We start from the raw sequence: 21,143 nt of genomic DNA, 5'->3' as shown, positions 1-21,143 counted from the left end.
TAATTTTAGCATGATTTAAGCAGAGCCTTTCTTGAATTTGATCACGCTGTTCTGCAAACTCTTGATAGTTTTCTCCGAGCGCATCTGTCGGGGCGAGCGCCGCAGGCATCACAGCGTGAAAGACAAGCAGACAGAACGGACATCGCTCGGGATGCAATCATCATTTCTCGCCCCTACGGTAAACTGAGCTCAACCGCGTTTCAACATTTGGCATCTCTTGCCCATTTGTTCTGACTTGCAGTCACAGGAGACGGAGAACACAGTTTCACTGTCTGATGCACCTTAATCGGTTACTTGAGATGTCAATCATGTGACCTGCTGGAGGTTAGGGCACCTATATCACACTGTGATACACAAATACGTTTTTTTACAAAAACTGTGTATTATAATCTATGCTGACAGTGAACACCGAATATTGTCGAGACAACGTAGCTATCGGTGTCTTTTAATTTTTAATGTGGTGTATTCTGACCTGAAGGGGTTGTTTTGTATGTAGGGTTCTGAAATGTTTAGATCAAACGTGTGTGTGTGTGTGTGTGTGTGTGTGTCAATGTTGTTTTGTATATGAACCCACAGACTATATTCAGCTCAGTTCTCGTTTCAAGATGACGGAAATTTCATTAGATTCAATTTCCGTTATCAATAATTAAACCGACAGAGGCCGTGGAGCCGTCTTAAAACAGAGTAATCCATACGCACACGCACATACGTTCACAGTCATAGCTTTTCAAATCAATACGAGCATTCATTTATTCATCACCCTATTCGCGTAACCTTTCCTTATCTTAGAGAAAAGTGTTGGTGACATTTTAAGAAAAATCAATGATGATCACTGTTAGCGTATGATTGTGTGTATTTTGTGCTTGTATACATCACATTTTCAGTTTAGCCATCTCTGTACATTTACATTACATTTAAGAACTTACATTGCATTGTTCTATACATTTTGTCTTTGACTATGTGCAATCCACTGGGATCGAACCCATGACCCTGGCATTGCTAGCATCATGCTCTAACCACTGAGCTACAGGAAAGCTCGTCACACGCACACACACACACATGATCAAACATTGTGACGGATGGGTTCCATGTTTTATGGGGACAATCCATTGACTTCCATTGATTTTATATCAGGCTTATGATTTATTCCATCCCCTAACCTTACCCCAACACCTAATCCTTATAATCACACGAACCTTTCTGCATTTTTAAATTTTCAATAAATATCATTCTGTATGATTTATAAGCTGTTTTCCCTTATGGGGACCTGAAAAATGTCCCCACAAGGTCAAAATCTACTGGTGTTACTATCTTTGTGGGGACATTACACACACACACACACACACAGGATCAAACACTGTGACTGATGGCTGTTTGAGGACTGTGTGAAAGGTCATTTATTACTCCACTACAGGAGAGAAATAACACTACAACACACACAACGAATGTGTCAGACAGACCATAATTATCTGCCCTGTCAGCTCTTTCTGAAAATCCCTACACTTTAAATCATAATCTTTTTTTCTGTACAGCTGCTGTGATACGATACAAACTATGATGCTTCACCAGACCGTATGGTTTTCATAAAATTGTATCGAAACTTTCAACATTTAGTGTCTCTTGACATCATACATCAAAAAGTGGATTTAGGTCCAATTTTGGTGTGGGCGGAGCTAAATCTAACCAGCCAGCCAAATAGCGTGTTAGGACAACAACTCCTATGAAGATTAAAGAGATCAATGGTTGCTTTATTAATCCACGTCCAGTGAAGAGACCGTGTAAAGAAGAGAAGATGGAAGAAACAAAAATGTGTGCGTCAATAGAAGGAAACTATATCATCTGTGTGTTTCCTCAAATAAAATAAAGATTTCTGATTCATTCCTGCTCACAGAAAACTATTTGTCTTAAAAGATTCACCACCTGACACAGCATTTTAAATCTGTACTTATAATGATGAGTCCTTATAGGTTTTATTTCTGCTGTTTTGTTGTGGGTTTGCAGATTCTCTCTCTCTCTCTGTTCCCTTGAGCTGAAACTCCAAACATCATACCTACCAAAAGCACAGAGCTATAAATATCTCTCATTCTGTGTGTGTGTCGCTCTCTCTTCAGTCTCTGGCCAGGTAAAGCAGTAATATTTCATTTGCATGATCTGTATCAACAGAATCTGAATTAAAACCACTGATCTATATCAATGACTGGATTGCTCGTGACGTCATTACACTGAAGCCACCGCGCCGCCATGTTGGTTTGCCCAAACGGTCTATTGAAGTAATGGAGATATCACATATTAATAATGAAACAGTAAATTGCCAGTCCCTGTTTTTATATCGGGAATTTTCCCATCTCTTCATTACAGTAGCGTACGTAACAGATCAGCGGACGGACGAGGCACCAACATATGACAAATGTGCTCGTTCTAAATACAGATAAATGTAGACTGCATATGTTCTTAAAGTCATGAAATTTTACTTCATAACAGAACTGCACCAATACTCACCTTAACGATCTCTATACATCACTTTCTGCCCAAAATAAACAAACGCAAACACTTCCGCCGCTGGTTTAGCGTTCTATCCGGTCATTTATATAGATCAGTGATTACAACACAATGCCCGTAGCTGCCAGTGTGAACAAATCCACATTCATGTTCAAGTTCAAATATCCATCTCAAGCGAGCATTGTATTAGCACCGTACATGTTAAGGTATCCTAACGCAACTGCATTTACTAAAATAAATAATCATTTAACTAACAGGCCTTTGACATGGTTGTGAACGCTCATAAAAATAAAGGTGCTTGAAAGGTTCTTCACAGCGATGCCATGGAAGTCAGTCAGTCTAAGGTTCTTTAAAGAACCCTCTCTTTCTTACTTCTTTTTAATCTGAAGAACCTTTTTTCGCCACAAAGAACCTTTTTTGAAACAGAAAGGTTCTTCCGATGTTAAAGGTTCTTTAACGAAGCAAATGGCAAACCTTTTGAAGCACCTTTTTTTAAGAGTGTACATTTACGCCGTTTCAAATGAAATGGAAAACATGGACACGGGTCTGCGTGCTGATTGGTTGAGCTGTGTGCTAATAAATCATATACAGAGAGGCCGTAGGGCATCACGACAGCATCTGTTCATTACTGAAATAATAACAGACAGAACAAAGAGGCAAACGGGTCACTGTTTCACAGAATTACTCTGCATTTAACCATAATTGATTTTTATCAATACGCGTTTTCTTTGGGAATCAAATGCATGACAATGCAATGCCCAACCAGTCGAGATACACGAACATACATACACAGGTGCTTAAAAGGTTCTTCACAGCGATGTCACAGAAGAACCATTTTGGTTCCACAAAGAACCATTCAGCCAAAGGTTCTTTAAAGAACCATCTCTTTCTTTTATTTATAATCTGAAGAACCTTTTGTGAAACAGAAAGGTTCTTTAGATGTTAAAGGTTCTTTATGGAACCAAAAGGTTCTTCTATAGCATCGAAGAACCTTTTGAAACACCCTTTTTTTGAGAGTGTACACAATCTGAACGCAAATGAAAACCATGAAATACATTCTGGAACTGGATTTTTGCTTTGAATGAAATCGTGTTCAGAGAGAAAATGCCAGAGCAGCGGTTTCTCACGATAGTGTCCTGTTAGACGGGAAGTCTCAGAAGAATTATGAGGGGCTATCATATTCTGCTGCAATAGAAATGCTAAATGAGGCATGACCCGTATTCATGAATACATTGTTGTCTACAATATGATGTGTATGTGTGTAAGTGTGCGTGCGTGCGATGAATGCAGAGATCCTTGGAAATGAAACCCTTGAAAATAAACTCTTAAATTTGATGTAATGGAATGTTTTGGAAATAAAGAAACATCAATTTTGCAAATCTCTGCGACTCAACAAATGACGCTCTTTAAAGACTTTAGCCCAAATGTTGTTCTTTGATGATGGTAGTCGATTAGTTTCTTACTCCAAATTAGGTGTGAAAGCTCTTCTAATCAAAGATTTTTACTGTAAAGGGCTTTTGAGTTTGCCGTATGGTTCTGTGGAGATTAAAAGTGTTCTTAATAGGATACACGATGTTCTTTGGTTCAGTGTTGTGGTTTCTAGGTTTTATTAAGTACTACGAACACTGGTTTACTAGAGAATAAAAATGATGTGTACAATCTGTAACTTTTTGGGGTTCGAAATAAAGGACAAGTCAGCGCCGATAGCCTTTTGGTTAGCGTGCCGACATATAGCGCCAATGCGCTTTCGGCAACCGGAGACCCGATTCCCGTCTCGAGAGTCCTTTTCCAAACCCGCTCCCCTATCTGCCCAACGCTTTTCTGTCAGCTCTACATGGTCCTGTTCCAATAAATGGTGTAAAACCCCTAAAAATGTAACAAAAAACAGTATTTGTACCTTAGCCTACAACGACGACCTTATAATAACAGTTTACAATTTGAGCTGTCCGCTATGATTTTGCTGTTAATGTCATTTGACTCGAACTTACATAAAGTACATAAAACAACCTGCAATTTAATGTTTGAAATGGACAGATGTTGATGGAGAGGCAGAAGTTATGAATTGCAGCTTTAAATGGATCGTTCACAAAAAACAAATGGCCATTATGGTGTTCTAAACCTCCTGTTTAAGTCGCCTTCTCTCATGGAATACAAAATGTTAGATTCAATGTTTGGAACTGAAATCTTCAGTCACGGTGGAGAAAAAGATGCAATGAAAGTGAACGGCGACTACGGTTGACAGGCCTTATCCTCCTCTGTCCTATAAATCACACAGGCTTAGAACAACATGAGGATGGGAATGAGAACTAATCGTTTTCTGCTGAATTATCCCTCTTGGAAATGATAGGTTCTCTTCCAGGAGTGACGCGAAACAGAAAAAAGACACAAAGGATTCTCTAAAAATGAAACGCGCACCTGCTCATCGTTCACAGTTTAATGCATTCACGGTGGAAATCAGAATAAAACCCCCAGAAGAGCCTCATTTCCACCTCACACAGAGAAGAGCGTTTATGTGACGTCTCCAGGGTGGAAACCAGCATAATGCCATATCCATGAGGTCATATAAAGATAGGTTTGACAATAAAACACGAGACTTCCCCTGTGAGACATACTGTAAAAATAAAGAGGTGAAATGAAATGGGAATGCCAGATAGATTGTGAATTATGTTAGCGGACAGCTTTTCTGCTCTTGCGTTTACGATTGATCAAATTAAATAGATATTCTCTATCACTTTTCTCTATTTAAAAGACATTTAAACAGTTATTGAATTTTTAAAGGGCATGAACGATGGATGGATGATGGCTTTACATCCGTCTCAGATAATGCACTATTACACTTTTGGATTACGAGTAAGTGCTGTTGGTGTGGTCGTGGCTTCCGGCTGAAGGAATGAGATCTGTCCTGATAAAATGATGAATCTCCCATTAGAGGATGAATGTTACAGTAAATCTTGGTGATGTGAGACGGGTGCAAGTGCATGGCTTTTTATGCACCAAAGGAGACAGAAAAGAGCAAGACGTCTGAGGTAAATGAAGAGTGTGCAAACAGGTGGCCGACTGTTGCTTTTGTGTTGGATTTTAAATGTGAAGGTTAAGATATGGACACCTTAAAAAACAAATGTTTTTTGTTTATGTGAAACACTAATTCAGACCTCATTTCTACATTTAGCAGATGCTTTCTTTCTGAAGCAATGTTTAGCACTGTGCTATTTTCCCAAGTAAAATGTATTGATTTATTATTTAAATGCATGAATATTAAAATGCCAACAATATACAAAGCTACTTTTATCTGAAATGACCCTACGGTTTCTCAGGATTATCATACGCAAATTGATGATTGTCACCTTTCAGATTTAATAGCGATGCTTGTTTCATTGCAATAGTAATATTTCGGCGTTCAGACTGTTTATTTTGTGCCTTCCTCTTTCTTTCTTTCTTTCTTTCTTTCTTTCTTTCTTTCTTTCTTTCTTTCTTTCTTTCTTTCTTTCTTTCTTTCTTTCTTTCTTTCTTTCTTTCTTTCTTTCTTTCCCTTTACATTTCATTTAGTCTCGAACTGATCTCTGGTTTCTCTGTGATTTGAGACAAACCCTAACCCAACACAACTGAAGCCGTCACATAGACCTTAACCTCCTCTAAACTCTCTCCTTCTGTTTATATCGCAAATCCCATGGATTAGTTTATTCCTAGAAAACCAATTATAAAACAAAATCAAGCTGCTACCTAACACGATGATGTTTTAAATGATAACATGAATTAGCTTTATGACGCCGATTGTTCCACCAGTCTGAATGCAACTTCTATAACTGACAGCCCAGAATCCATTGTGTTTCACACATTTCTGTTTCCATCCCTGAATGTAAAGTGTGCGACGTGATGTTTCGTGAAGCGCATCAAGTATTACAAAACGTACTTTGATCAAGGGATTTCACTTTGGCCAAGGGATTTCATCATTTAATAAACACACTATATCACACACGTGAAGATGATACATACCGTCCTTGCGGTGATACGCGATCTCCACTTTGCGTTCCTCCGAGCCCAGCAGAGCCTGCGCTACCTGCGCGATGGCGTGCCGTTTGGTCAGCTGTCCATGCAAGAAGTCGCAGGTGCACGGCTTCTGCATGATGTCCGGCCGGGAAAAGCCCGTCATTTCACAGAAGGCATCGTTGCAGTAGATGATGGCACAGTTCTGGACGCGTGCATTGGCTATGACAAATCTCTTGTCTGCGCAAAACAGAGTTAAACATTTTATTACGAGGAGGTTTGTTATTTTTCGTAAGAAAGCCCTGAGGTTTATATGCTAGTCAACTCGATGCGCGTTGTATGGCACTAACACAAACATATCTGATTAAAACACTCGACTATTAGCATCAATGAAAACCAGCGTGAAACATTAAACAAATATCAGCTATTGTAGTAGTGCTCTCGTATTAACAAATCATGTCGGTTTTAACTCAAATTAAACCCATAATGTCCTCTTCAGTTCAGTACTTATGTCATGAATTGAGGGGGAAGAACCCAGATGCAGACAGCAAGGAAGGGGTCAACACAAAATATTGATTAAATAATAAAACAAAAACCCACAATGGGGGAACAAACACTACAAACCAAAGACTCCTTACAAAAAGGGAAAACCAAAACTTCCCTCAAGGGGGAAAAAGGAGAACTAAAAATCCTAAACAAACAAAACTCACTTTATAGGGCAAGGCAGGAACAGGAGAAACTACGGAGACTCACAATAATGGGGAGCAATGTACGTAGACCGAGGAACCAGGACCATAGAACAATGTACGAGACCCGCGAACAACATACGAGGAACAATGTACCGACACGGGACAGGGAAACAGAGGCTTTAAATAGAGGAATACAAAGGAGGGATGATAACACAGGGAGGGTGACGGGCAGGTGACAGGGATCAAACACTAAGGGGAAGCTAACGAGGGAACGAGAGGGCGGGGCTTAGAGACCAGACACCGGGGAGAACGCATATTATGTCGTGACAGACAATAATATGCTTCTCTCCACACATAACAAGAGGTTCTGCCACAAGACCAAGAAAGACATGACAAGAGAGGCAGAACCATGACAATTTAGGCCTACATTTTTGTATTTAGCAGACGTTTTTATTCAAAGCACATTTATTGTGTGCATTATTTAATCCGTATGAACAGTAATATTAGAGAGAAGACAGCAGAGTTAGATGTGAGAGCATGAGGTAGTGTGAATAAACACACGAACACTTAAACAAACCGAATAGATCCTGACATGCTATTAACCCAACACAGGACAAGATCAATGAACAGTTTCCTTCCTAACAACTTATGGAGAACGTGCAAATCTATTGCGCTCTCTCTTAACCACTTAATAAATCAATGACAAACAGCCCAAAGCTATACGTGGACATCAATGAAATACTGAAAGAGTTGTGAATTCTCACCATTTCAGGTTATTTACAGTGAAAGACAATGACATTTTTAACGCTTATGCATTGCGTGTATGTGTGTTTATCCGTATGTGTGTGTTCTCTGGGGATCGAACCCACGACCTTTAAGCTTCCACCAGCGCGTCACAGAAAGCGCGCACGATATTACTGCAATTCTATTAAAAACGAAAACGTAAAATCTGACACTCACTTTGTCCCTCGAATTTGCGAATGATAATGCCGAGAAATGTGTTTTGCGGCGCGACGTGACCCCGCCGCACCGGCATGACTGACGCCTGGTAGGGATCGCGCGTCCCTGCGAATCCGCTTGACGAGCTTCAAGAGCGCAGCGCGAGGAGACGCGGGGTCATTCCGGCGGAGTCTTCTCCTTATGTCCACCGCTCCCGTTGACGTTAGATTCCCGCTGCCCGCGATGCATTCCCGTGTTGGTCTTCGGTGGCCGTTGCGCGAAACGAAAGGCGAGGAAACGCGGCGCGCTGTGAGGCTGCGGGTCCGAGCGGCATCTCAAAGCAGCGGTGTTATGAGAAGCCAGCAGTGACGTCTGTCTCTCCGCGCGGGGCCCTCGCGCATTGCGCGCGACGCGGTTATGAGAGGAAACGGCATCCGTCGCACACGAGGGGAGCGCTGGAGGAGGGCACGGTTCACGCGGATCGCTCTCCGCGAAACACGTCAAACACCAAAACACGTGGGGTTTTCTTTTTCCACCCTCAGGATATCCGTGACAGCGAAGTCGGAAGCGCTCGGGTCCGAATTGGAAAGGTCCATTACATTATCTTATCCGCGTCTACGGTGTCCAACTAAATGACATCAAGTCCTTATTTAGATCAATGGTTAAAAGCAGTTTTACAGTAAAGTTTCCCCTACAAACATTCACCACGGATACGATTTCACAGTAACCAAAGTTTTGCTTTGTTTGCTTTATTTGCGATAGTAACCGCAAATTGTGAAAACATTTTGGACGCTAATAGCTTTTCAAAAGGCGATAGACAATAAATATTCAGCTCGAATCGGTTGAATTCGGTTTGATATCGCGTGACATGAGAGGTGCAGTTTCATCGGTCGCGTGGGATGTCGTGGCTGTCCATGGTGCTGAAAATATTCCTCTGAGAAAATGAATTTTACCTTCTGTAACGAATAAAGCAATGAACTCTGACAGATTGAGAGAAATACAGATTATTCCTGCAGGCTGCTGAAAACGTTATGTGAAATAAAAAGTTGCAATCAGTTAGAACTGTTGTTTTTGTGAGTAATGTGTAGACAATACGTTTTTTTTACAAACATACAAAAAATGAACCCTTAATTTAAAAAAAGTGAACATATCCAAAATGTATAATACAAAATAACAGACCAACACACACTTTCTTTATTTACATAAATAGAATTGAAGGGCCTGTTTAAGCATCATTAAGTTCTAATAGCACGCCTAATCCACATGTTAAGTACACAAACACCTAACACTGAGACATCACGTCAGCACTTTCCAGTGCTTTAACGCTGACTGCTTTACTGGTTTGTTGAGAGATCATTCATGCGTGTCTGTGACCTCGGAAACATGAAGAAAACTCCACTGGGGGTGCAAGTAACAGAGGATGCATCAGTGCTGACATCTAGTGGTGACAACGAGAGAATGAGCACATTTTCAGGATTTAAGAATCAATCACATAATGAACATTTATCCACACATCCAAGTGCTGTCAGATATGTGCGCCTTTTATGTCTATAGTGACTGGAGATCTGATTTAGTGAACATGAATACACACAGGCATGGAATACAGTCTATTTATTCGCAAAGATAAATAATACATGCATTTATTGACCCACTCACAACTTACAGAAAACACCATTTTAATAATCGGTAGTTAGATGCACAGTAGTGCAGAATGGGTTAAATACACCCTGTGATTAGTGTAAAACAACCTAATAATTAAGCCAAAAAAATAAAATAAATATACATTTAATCATTAAGACATTTCATAAATCATATGTTATTATGTTTTAATGATATTTTATTGTGTAAGTTAGTCAGTTTTGAGTTACTATTACTTAATCAAAACAACCCAACTAAAGCTTGATTGATATGCATTGGAACGCATAAAAAGCAAGATTTTTGATATCTGATTTAACAAATGAACTCTTCAGATTTGAGAGACTAATATTTGCAGGAAATGTTCTTGTTAACTTTCCTCTTCAGCAGTTGGCAAATGTTGTGATGTTGCTTTGGAACACAATGTAAATCAATGCAGTGATCCTATAGAAGCGTCTACACTTAACCCCGTTTCTCATTAATATTCAGTGTGATTCATCAATACTCCACTGCACGCATCAATATTCACAAGGATGGAACTTAGAAAGTGACACAGACTCCTGCGGTAACGTCTGCCCGGCTATAATGAAAGGACTGTTGGTAAAGCGTGTAAACCCGTGTTTGTTTGTGTACGTGCGTGTGCATCTACATGTGTGCAGCCAGGTTTACTTACATTGATGGACTTTCAAATGAAGTCAGTAAAATCAAAGAGACGGTAAAAATTGTGAATCAATGAAACAATTTTCAATATCAAAGTGTGTTGTGTCTGGAGAGTGTCCAGTGTTTTATTCATAATTCATAAATATGTTCAGTGTGTAATGCTGTGCAAATGAATGAATAACTCTGTATGAAAACAGAACGACATGGAAAATGAAAATGCCTCTCCTTCAGTTCAAGAACCATAACCCTTGACAGACTTGCTTTGCAGTGTTTGGCTCTTTTCTATTGGAATTCGTCTGACTGATGTTCTGTGTTCATATTTGAAGGACTTTTTCTTAAGCATGCACATTTACTTTCAGACAGACGGATAGATTCCGTGATACATCTGTGTTACAGGGTTTGTCTTAAATATTTACAGCGTGATCCAAAGAAACCTTACACGGCCTCTTAGATTTCGTCTTCCAAAACATTATCAATTAAACACAGGCTACACTTGGGCAAAGAAGAGGTGTTTTGATAGTGTCTGACATCTAACCTCTGCCCTCGAGCCGACGGCTATCAGCTGTCTCACAGTCACCGTCTACAACGTACAGGAGAGTTTATAGAGTTTAAAGAGGTTATTTACGTCAGCCGTGGTCACAGACGGCGCAAGTGTAAATGGGAATCTTTGGGAAATGGGAAAAGTTTATTACACACATTTGTGTGTTATTGTGGAGGAAATGTGTGTGCATGTTGAAGTTGTTTAAAGCTACATTGTCAGATGAAGGCATTGTGAAAGCTGATTCTGATTTCCATTGACGTTTTACATTGTGCATTACCACCTTTGTCAGTCAGCAGATGGCAGCACATTTACATCGAAGAAGTCGTGCTTCATTTTAAACAGATTCTCAAAAGTGCAAATCAGTTTTTTCCTCGTTTGAAAAGATGTTAGATGGTGGAGGACATTATTTAACCAAATAACTAATATGACTCATTTGATCTCCTTGATATTAGACACTTTATATTGCGTAAGAAATATTGTCTTTCACATTTGCATTGTTCAAAAAGTCCAAGACGAATGTCATAAACACAAGGCATCTTTAAATACTTTGAATAAATACATTTGACATTTATTCGTTTAGCAGATGCTTTTATGCAAAGGGACGTACAAATAAAAGAGCATTTAATAAGCCAACAACAGTAAGTACATCCTACAAAGCCATGTTTACAAGTAGGACTGTAGTTTAACATATCAAGGTTACAACATCTTCAATATCATTTAAATCAATAGAATATTGATCTGTTCAATGTGAAGAATGAAGACTGTATTTGAATGATGGCATTAACTGTTGTGGCTGCGCTGTAGGTAGAAGCAAAGCCACAGGAAGAAATCGAAGAGATGTTAATAATTCAGGAGCAAGGAATTTGCTTATCCTCACTTTATTCACAACATTTCAAAGAGACAGACACAAACACCACTCATGAGACCTGCACTTCAGTTTGCAACAAAGTTCAAACATATTCCTGTTATTAATCATAATAAAAATGGATTTATTTCAGAGAATATTAATGCAAGAGTATTACACGACTAAGCAGATTTACAAAGTATATTACAATTTTTAATAAATATGATTATCAGAATCATTTGTCCCTGAATTGTATCTTCTCTCTTTTATTGACTTTCAAATGATCTTATTTTTGATTAATCTGCAAACACTTGATCTGTAATGTAGAATACATTTATGAGGCATTGGAAAGGTCAAAAGGAAGGGCTCCATCTAAACATATTTTGATCTGCATATTATGACTTTTTAAATTATGATGATAATAATTAAGAGACAAAAAAAGCATATATTTGTCACACTGCAGGATCATATAAATTTAATATAAATTTAAAGAATGTTGGCATAAAAAAGTAAACGGAGACAAACACTGTCAGTCATATTTACATCTATTGTGTCCCACAATATATCAATATATTATATCCCATTATATCACACAAACTATGATGTGTCACCACCTAAATTTGACACTTTTCTTAATACATACGCACCATAGAATGGTCAAATGTTTAGTGATTTAAAACACTGTTTTGCAGAGCACAAGTTATGTGATCATTTCCTTTTGAAACTTTTAATGACACATCTTTCTCTAACATTATTTCTCTTATAAAAAGCTTATTTTACACAGACGCTATGATGTCAGTGAAACATAACTGACATCAGTCAAAGAAACAGAGAGAAGAGTTTGGAAAGAGACAAACTGCAGGAGAGAGAGAGAGAGTTATATCGAGACACTGAATCAGATTTATTCTCACGGTAAGTTTGAAGACAAGACGGGTTTTCTTTTTTATCTCTTCGTTCCATCTGTTCTTGTCTTTTGTAAGGCATCAGTCAAACTGAGCGAGTCAGAAAAAAGACACATGTTCTCATTTATGATCTCACAATGGAACCGTTCAACTCTTACATGAACTCCACAAACATCACAAGTCAATGAACAAAAGGTTGTGTGGAGGATGAGGTGTTCATTACTTAAAACTGTTTGTCTTGTAATGCAGCACTTTTCCACATATATAACTGTCTATAGCTAAACTCATTGCCCTGAAACATGCCTGCTGGAATGAGAGTAAACTGTGACCGATTTCACTTTTGAGTTTGCTCCTCACAGGTATTGAGTCAAATCCGGCGCGCACGCGAACATAACTTCACATTCACAGCATGTGCTTATTTGTCCAACACTAAAACTCTCTGCGTTTTAAAGGTTGTCCATCATTAATCCGTTTCCTTTCCCCCGCATGATCGGCCAATCGGAACAGAGCTTAATGAATCCGCTGCAAGGTTAATTTGGCCAGTAATGGCATTAAACGGATATATGGAAACAGTTTCTCCTCTAAATACCAATTCATTACATCTAAGCTTATTAAGAGCGAAGACTATGAAATTATGGCCGGCGTCGGCGCATTAAGAGTCATTAGCTCCACATGCTTGTATATTTGCCTCGCTGAGGTTTTTCTGTGAAAGGGGCTGAAGCTGGCGTAATTATTCCTCTGGCTAACCTTCTACCTCATATTTTCATCATTCTGGCCCACATTTCCATCTTTCCATCCCTCCGTTGCATACTTAGTCAGGGTCCGTCGAGTGGGCCGAGCCATTTGAGCGGGAAAATGAAGCGATTAACGCTTCCAAACGGACGGCTATACGGAGAAATGGACTCGCAGTATCAAAAAAAAAGAAAGAATTTAATAGAGAAAAAACTCATTATTTCATCCCACTCATTTTGTATTAGCGTCTCTCTCCCTCTCCGACCACTCGCCGCTTCAAAATGGTATCTCAAGGTTATGTGTGTCTAATGTTAAGCTTTCATTTTAATTCTCAGCCCCTCATCCTCAATTACGTTTCTCTACCTTTGAAGGTGCGTGCGTGTGTGCGCGCACTCTATATGCTTAATTAAAATAGTGGTGTTGTGGTTTGAAGGGCTGTAATTACACAGTATCTCTCTCTCTCTAGATCACCCACATGCGCCGACTATAATGGATCATAGATTCTTTTTTATTTGCTTTTGTTTTATAGGGTCGATTAAACAATAATAACAATAAAAGATGCAATTAATTGCAAAGGTAATAAATGGTAGTTGTGATGGTGTTTTCAGCAATGCGATTTCATAATTACCCACCACACACACGCGCGCACGCGCACGCACGCACGCACACACACACGCACACACGAGAGAGCTTTAATAGATGCTGAAGCTCTACAACAAAGGCGAATGAAACTCATAATGTAATTAAACAAAACCGCTCTGCATAATTATGAGAGGAAAGCCGATTGCAGAAGCCGGGGGTGTGATGATGTCAAACTTGGGCAGGCCGGGAACATTAAGTGTGTGAAGATATGAACAGTCTTTTGGAAAAGCATTAAATTGACATCCTTAAATGCTTGGGATTAGCCGCCTCTCCAAGATCCGGAGACACATTTGTGCGTGCGTGCGTGCGTGTGCGTGTCTGTCCTGTACTGAGGATTTCTCTGGGGTTAGTCCGAGATTGGCTTTCCAAAGCGTAGGAAAGCGAAGACAGAAGCAGCGCGAGACGCCGTTCAGCCGTCAACCCCACTTGACTTTCTTGGAGAGAGCTCTTTCTGTCTCTCTTTCTCACACGCGCGCGCCGCTGACATGCATATTGACCCTGCAGTTGTGTGTGCTTGCTGAATTCAGATGGTATGCTAATTCGCCGCTATTCTGTCTAGTTAGTGTGGTCACTGCGTAAGCGTCCGGACAATGCGGTTATAAGGCTTCTCTTTTTCTGCACAACTCGAGACGCTAGCGTGCCACGTGCAGTGGAGACAAGCTGTGTTTAATATGTTAAGACTGAGATAAAGAGACTGTCTGGGTAACTCTACCTTCATTTAGAAGATGAGAACCAACAGATTATCAGCGCCTTTATATCAGTGTCTCACATCTGGAAGTGATAACAAGAGACTTTTGAAGTATTAAATATAGTCATTTCAAACCTGTATGAGTTTCTTTTTTCTTCAGAAAACAAAAGAAGATATTTCGAAGAATGTCGATAAGCTAACAACACTGAACTCCATTGTGTGAACACAAACCCACTGAGACATTTCTCAAAATATCTTCTTTTGTGTTCCAGTAAAGAAAGAGTGAATAAATGATGACAAAGTTGATATTTTTGAGTGAAGTGTCCCTTTAGTGCATTTGATGGATAGGAATGTAATGCAAAGGCCGGGTCAGTACACCAAACTAAATTTCAGAAAGCACAAAATCTGAAATCAATGCTCATGTCTTCATGACAAGAGGGAGGGTGTACGTGCAGAAATATTTGAAGTTGGAATCAGGGGCCGCATTCCCAAAACGTTATTAAGGAGAAAATTCTCAGGAACGTTTGGAATGTTTTGCATTCCTGAATAAACTTCTTAAGAAAGTTCTTAATTTTTTTCTCAAGATTGATTTACAAAGTCATTTTATTCTCATGAGAAATGGATCTTAAGATGATCTTAAGAAAATATTTGTGAATTTAAGAAAGAACATTCTTACGAGAACGTCATATAATTTATCTTAATAACAAATTAATATTTGGTCAGTTTTGTGAATCCGGCCCCAGTAGTTCTCTATTACTTTACTTTAAGACAAATCAACGAAGACGCAGCGTTTTTCTGACTCTGAACTCTGCCCTCAGTTTGATTTTGGCGGTTTTTAAAATGTTTTTGACATTTTTACCAATACAATCATGGAGATTTAAACATGCGTCATTGTGCGTAAATGGTCCATTATCAAGATCTTGTTTGAATCCAATCAAACGGTTTTTAATGTCTGCAATCAGTTTTAAAGCTATATTCAGTATTCAAACACAACCCAACCTGATTTCATAAAAAATCAGACCTATTTTATGAGGTGGCTAATTCGTATGAATTCGTACAGCGTGAATCGTGCAAAAAACGTATGATTATTAGAAAAACAATACTGAAGCCCCTCCCCTAACTCCACCCCTAAACCTAACGTCACTGGTGCCAAAGCAAATCGTACTAAAACATACTTACTAATGCATAGGAATCAGCCACCTTGTAAAATAGATGTGAGTGTGATTACCAGTAAAGATGCTTCATGTTCCATTCTTTTCCTAAATCAAATTTTACGAAACATTTGGATCTGCATACAAATTGTGAAACGATAAATATAACACAATTCAAAATACAAATGGCTTATTGTTGCGTAGCAATCTTGGATAAAACGTTTTCTTGGGATACATGTTCCAAAATCCTAAATCTTCAAAATCCAGAATTAAATAAAAAAACCTGATTTTCAGTCTCTGACATTTGAAGCCCACTGTTTGTGACCAATTCTTCAACTCTCTGTTCTTCTGCACGAGGCCGTTTGCTTATTGCAGCACTATGAGAAACAGAACGCACACAAATATGATTGACTTTGTGAATCCCAGCAGCACACAGACAGATAGATGGATCTGTTTTACAGGCCCATATAAAAGCAATCTGTTTCCCACTGTAAGTACCTGTTGAGTTATGGCCACTGACTCAAGGTCAGTCTGTCAGAATCTTCTCTTCTCAGATGGCATTTACACACGGAGGGAGAGAGAGATTGTGGAGAGGGAGGGAGATAAAAAGGTGAAGGAAAGCAGGCTTCGTCCGCTGAAGGGTGGCTTTGGAAATGTGTAGCGACAGCGAGCGAAAGAGATGCATGTGAAATTCTGCTTTTATAAAGCCGTGTCTTTTGTGTGCATGTTTGAAGAAAGAGAGAGTGAATGGGTGATGAAATGAATGTGTGTATTATAAAATGATGTCACTATGTTAGATTAAAGCAGTAATGAAGCGCGCTCAGACCATTAGTCGTGTAATGCGTCTCCAGAGATCACAGCCGGAGACGCACGAGCGGCCGGTACATTAAAGCAGTTTGTATTTCAGTAGGTTAAAACCACTCTTTACCTCATTCTCAACCAATCAGATGCAAGAGATGAGGAGAGGAAGGATAAAGTGCAGCGAGTTACAGACACACCGGGGCCTTAAAGTCCCAGTGAAATTAAAAATGAAATTTCATACTTTTTCATGAAATATTGCAGTGTTTATAGTAAATAGCTTATCAATGTGGCTCATTTTCTTTTTAAAATTCACGTGCCCTCATAATCTTCAGTTAAAATCTGAAAATGCACTTCTGCCCTGAAATGACATAAATTAGATGGCTTGGCCGGAGCATCCGTCAACTCCTCCCCTTCAACTGTCAGTCTGCTGCCAGTTTCATTGCAAAATCAATGCAACAGCTGTTTTTACACATCCAATCAATTCGCAGGGAAAAACACAAGCCACGCCCACTCATTTTCTCCTTTGAAATTACTTTTCACTCGTGAATGTGTCAGAATACGGAAGTAAAAACGATCGCAACTTCCGGTTAACGGGGACTTTAAACGTACAAACCAACAGCATTTCTCCACAATCCCCTCACAAGTGCCAGTGATGCTCAGATTGGATTCAGACAGGTGTGAGTTTGACAAACTACACGCTTCAAAGCTTCAGGGGTAAAAATCACACCTGTCACTGTAGTAGATCAATGGTGTAAACAGACTGTGAAAGCAAGGAAAGCGAAGAAAATTGCAGATAAATACAGGATGGATGGCTTTATCTTGAGCTGAAATCAAAATCTAATTGGATATATTTTTAACAGTTAACTCTCAGTTAAAGGAGGGGGTCTCGCTGCGTGCCGAGCCGAGCGCTATGATTATTCAAATGAGTACTCTACCTTACATTTTAATGACTTGTGTTAGCCGTAATTAAGGTGTCTATTAAAATAGCGATTCGTGACGACGAATACATTTTCGTTCCGGATTAACCACAATAACATGTAGATAATTGTCTCAGATTAGAAGACATCATCGCCGTTATCAGCCCTCAGAACCCAATGTTCCCGTGACTGAGGCACGTTTAAAAGAGGACCAAATGAACGATTGGAGATCAGTCTTAGATCTCAGTCTGAGCTCTGGGTGTGAGTTCAAAATGGACAGGTCTCATTTTTAAAAATGTTCAAAAGCTATATGGAAAAAACATCGTTAGATCACTATAGACCACTTTGGAAGACATAACGCAGGTTCAACACGGGTCCAGAAGAACTTCCTGTTTCAGTTTTTTAACACTACACAAATGTTAAAAATACAATCAGAAAATGTATAATTGAATCAAAACGTTAAATGAATATCTTTAAGATTTAATTATGTGAGATTTAAATAATGGGTGACACTTTACAATAAGGTGCTATTTGTTAACAATGAGTTAATGCATTAGCTAACATGAACTAACAATGAACAATACTCCTACAGCATTTATTAATAATAGTTCATGTTAATTTCAGCATTTACTAAAACATTATTAAAATCAAATGTTGTAAATGTTAACATTAGTTAATGCACCATGAACTAACATGAATAACTGTATTGACATGAACTAACATTGACAAGGATTAATAAATGCAATTAATAACAATTGTTCATTGTTAGCTAATGTTAGTTAATGCATTTACTAATGATAAATAATAGCACCTTATTGTAAAGTGTTACCAAATAATGTAAAAAAAGTGAAATTTTTATATCTTTTAAAGTGGTGTACGGATGTAAAGATGGGTGTCATGGACGGTTGTTAGGGTGTTGCTATGTTGTTTACCGGCCCAGCCCAAAGTCACCAAGATTATTTGAATAATTATGATTATTTTCAAGAAAACAAATTAGCTTGTGATCGTTCCTTTTGATTCAGCCGTCTGTGTAAAAATTCTCTAGCACGAAAAGCCTATTCAAGCTAGTTTTGTACGGAAAGAAAGGCTATTACTGAGATCATTTCAAATGTTTTACTCTAAATGTCGTACTGTAAATAAAACCCATTCATCCATGTGAATCAAGCAAGAAAGAAAAAGAAAGAAAGAAAGAAAGAAAGAAAGAAAGAAAGAAAGAAAGAAAGAAAGAAAGAAAGAAAGAAATGTTAAACATGTTGGCTAGCTGGTAAAGTCACAGAAAGCACACAAACGGACACATAATTTGAACTTTATTAATATTATATATTATCAATACTATGCATAATAACAAATGTACAATCGTCTACACGCACGCACTCGCGCACACACACACACACACTCCGTGGGGACAGTCCATAGGCGTAATGAGTTGTATACTGTACAAACTGTATATTTTATCCCCTACCCCTAAACCTAAAGATCGTAGAAAACTTTTTGCATTATTAGATTTTCAAAAATTATCGTTCTGTACAATTTATAAGCTTTTGTGCCCGTGCGGACCTCAATTTTGGTCCCCACAGTGACACGAGTCCCCATGAGTTGGTGTGCATTCAAGTTCACACACACACACACGCACGCACGCACGCACACACACACACACACACAATTTATTCCCTCCCCCTAACCCTAACAATCACACACAACTGTCTGCTCTTTTACATTTTCACAAAAGTTCATTCTGTATGATTTATAAGCTTGTTTCCTCATGGGGACCAAAAAATGTCCTCACAAGGACAAGGGTTTTGGATATTGCCATCTTTGTGGGACATTTTGTCCCCATACCGTAGGGTTTACCCTTCACACACACACACACACACAAACAGCTGTTTGTGTTCATTCATCCTGTTGTCAAATCTATCAGAGAGAGAGAGAGAGAGAATTGTCCTTTAATGACTGCGTGCTAAAATAAAAAAAATTGCCACTGCACTTATTACTGGGAACGCAGGCTTTCAAATGGTCAAGTCCTTTTGTTATTTGCATAATTTATTCCTGTTTTTCTTTCTCTTTACGCCTTTGCACAATTTTCTAATTTGCATAGACTGTCCATTTAAAGGGTCCTTAAACAGAATTACTGCCCCGCACACTTTAATTGTTGCACAGAAAGAAAATTACACTTAACTTGAAGGGACAAAACAAAGCCATTAAAACATAAGTCAATTTGAGAGAACAATGTGAGGAATGTGAGGTTTAAAGATAAAAAATAAAAGCGTACAGCGATATCTTTCTATAAATATTCATTTGACACACACAAGAAATATTTAAAGGCACAAAATGATCTCATTTACTTAAATAACGTGAAATGACAACAAACAGATATTTTTTACGAGTTTGTATTTTTAAACTGCTTTTGTGCATGTAAATCGCAAGAACAGAAATCAAGTTATTGATTGTCAAAAGTGTTGTAAGAAATAATGGAAAAGGCATTGTAGAAAGAATAAAATCCCCAACTGTAATTTTACAACTAAGCAAGTTTTTATTTTAGCGTTGTCAGTAAAAAAAAATAGTTGTCGACTTGTTGACTCAAGTTTTTAGGTCTTGTCTTAGTTTCGTTGTGTGGAGTCTCTTGTGATTTTTTGATTGTGTTATTCTTACAGTCTCATTTTTAACCTTTGGAAAGTGTCCCTGTATATTTTCTAAGATTTAGCTCACTTTTATTGACAAATTCTTCACCAAAGTGTAGTTACATACTTCCAAAAACACACAGGTTAGTTTTGACATGATTGTGGGGACTTGTCCTTATCAACACACATGCACGCACGCACACACACACACATGTTTATACCAAATTGTTTACAATACCCAAAAATTCATGAAAACAAACGCAACAGAGACAACTGAGAATACATTCATTAAAACTCATAACCCCTTCAAAATGTGTTTTATATATTGAGATGCACTGTAAAACAAGACATTTCTGTTTTATTTTGTGGATTGAAGAACAGAAGTGATCAGCCACTAAAGGGATGTGAAGTTGTAATGCAGTTTCGTTGGCCACACCGCACACACCACAGGAGGTTTTCTGGCGTGTATAAATCTTTAAGGGTTTAGAGAAACTCATCAAACGATGCCATGTGCTCCTATTCTAACCTCTGCTGTCTGCAGCCAGTCTTTTATGTTCCATTACTTTGGTTTGGTTACATCATATGCATTGTCCTGTAACACACTCTTTTTCTTCAGGGTGCATCTTAGAATGATCCTTACACGCAGATAGACCTGTGTTGAGAAATCTTTGTGTCTTGTGTCAAAAGCTCTGCTTCAGAATCTAATGAGCTGCAGTGCTGTCTACATAGACATCCCAACGGCTATGGACCCTCACAAGTGAATGATGGGAAGAAACTGTTAACAGTCACTGTCACACCACACAAATGACCCACAAGAGACTCGACTAAAGCTCACAGCTGACTGATGTTCTGTTGCCAACGGCTCCATTCTCAAATAAACAAACCAAATCTTGGATGATCG

General features: G+C 38.7%; 1 protein-coding gene across 3 annotated transcripts in view; it reads right to left on the bottom strand.

Annotated features, from left to right (window-relative positions):
* Positions 1 to 8,782, bottom strand: part of kcnh7 (potassium channel, voltage gated eag related subfamily H, member 7) — a 43,042-nt gene extending 34,260 nt beyond the window's left edge. For 2 of the 3 annotated variants that reach the window (XM_057338011.1, XM_057338012.1), the window contains exons 1-2: positions 8,133 to 8,782; positions 6,493 to 6,723 (exon numbers count right to left, since the gene is read on the bottom strand). In XM_057338011.1, coding sequence (XP_057193994.1) covers positions 6,493 to 6,723; positions 8,133 to 8,208 — 307 coding nt within the window. In that variant the 5' untranslated portion in view covers positions 8,209 to 8,782. The remainder of the gene's footprint in view (positions 1 to 6,492; positions 6,724 to 8,132) is intronic. The other variant, XM_057338014.1, reaches the window with a different exon arrangement.
* Positions 8,783 to 21,143: the final 12,361 nt, after the last annotated feature.

Source organism: Triplophysa rosa, linkage group LG7 (genome assembly GCF_024868665.1).
Source record: "Triplophysa rosa linkage group LG7, Trosa_1v2, whole genome shotgun sequence".
Taxonomy (NCBI): domain Eukaryota; kingdom Metazoa; phylum Chordata; class Actinopteri; order Cypriniformes; family Nemacheilidae; genus Triplophysa; species Triplophysa rosa.
Note: the sequence above shows the minus strand (reverse complement) of the source record. Positions and strands in the feature narration are given on the sequence as shown.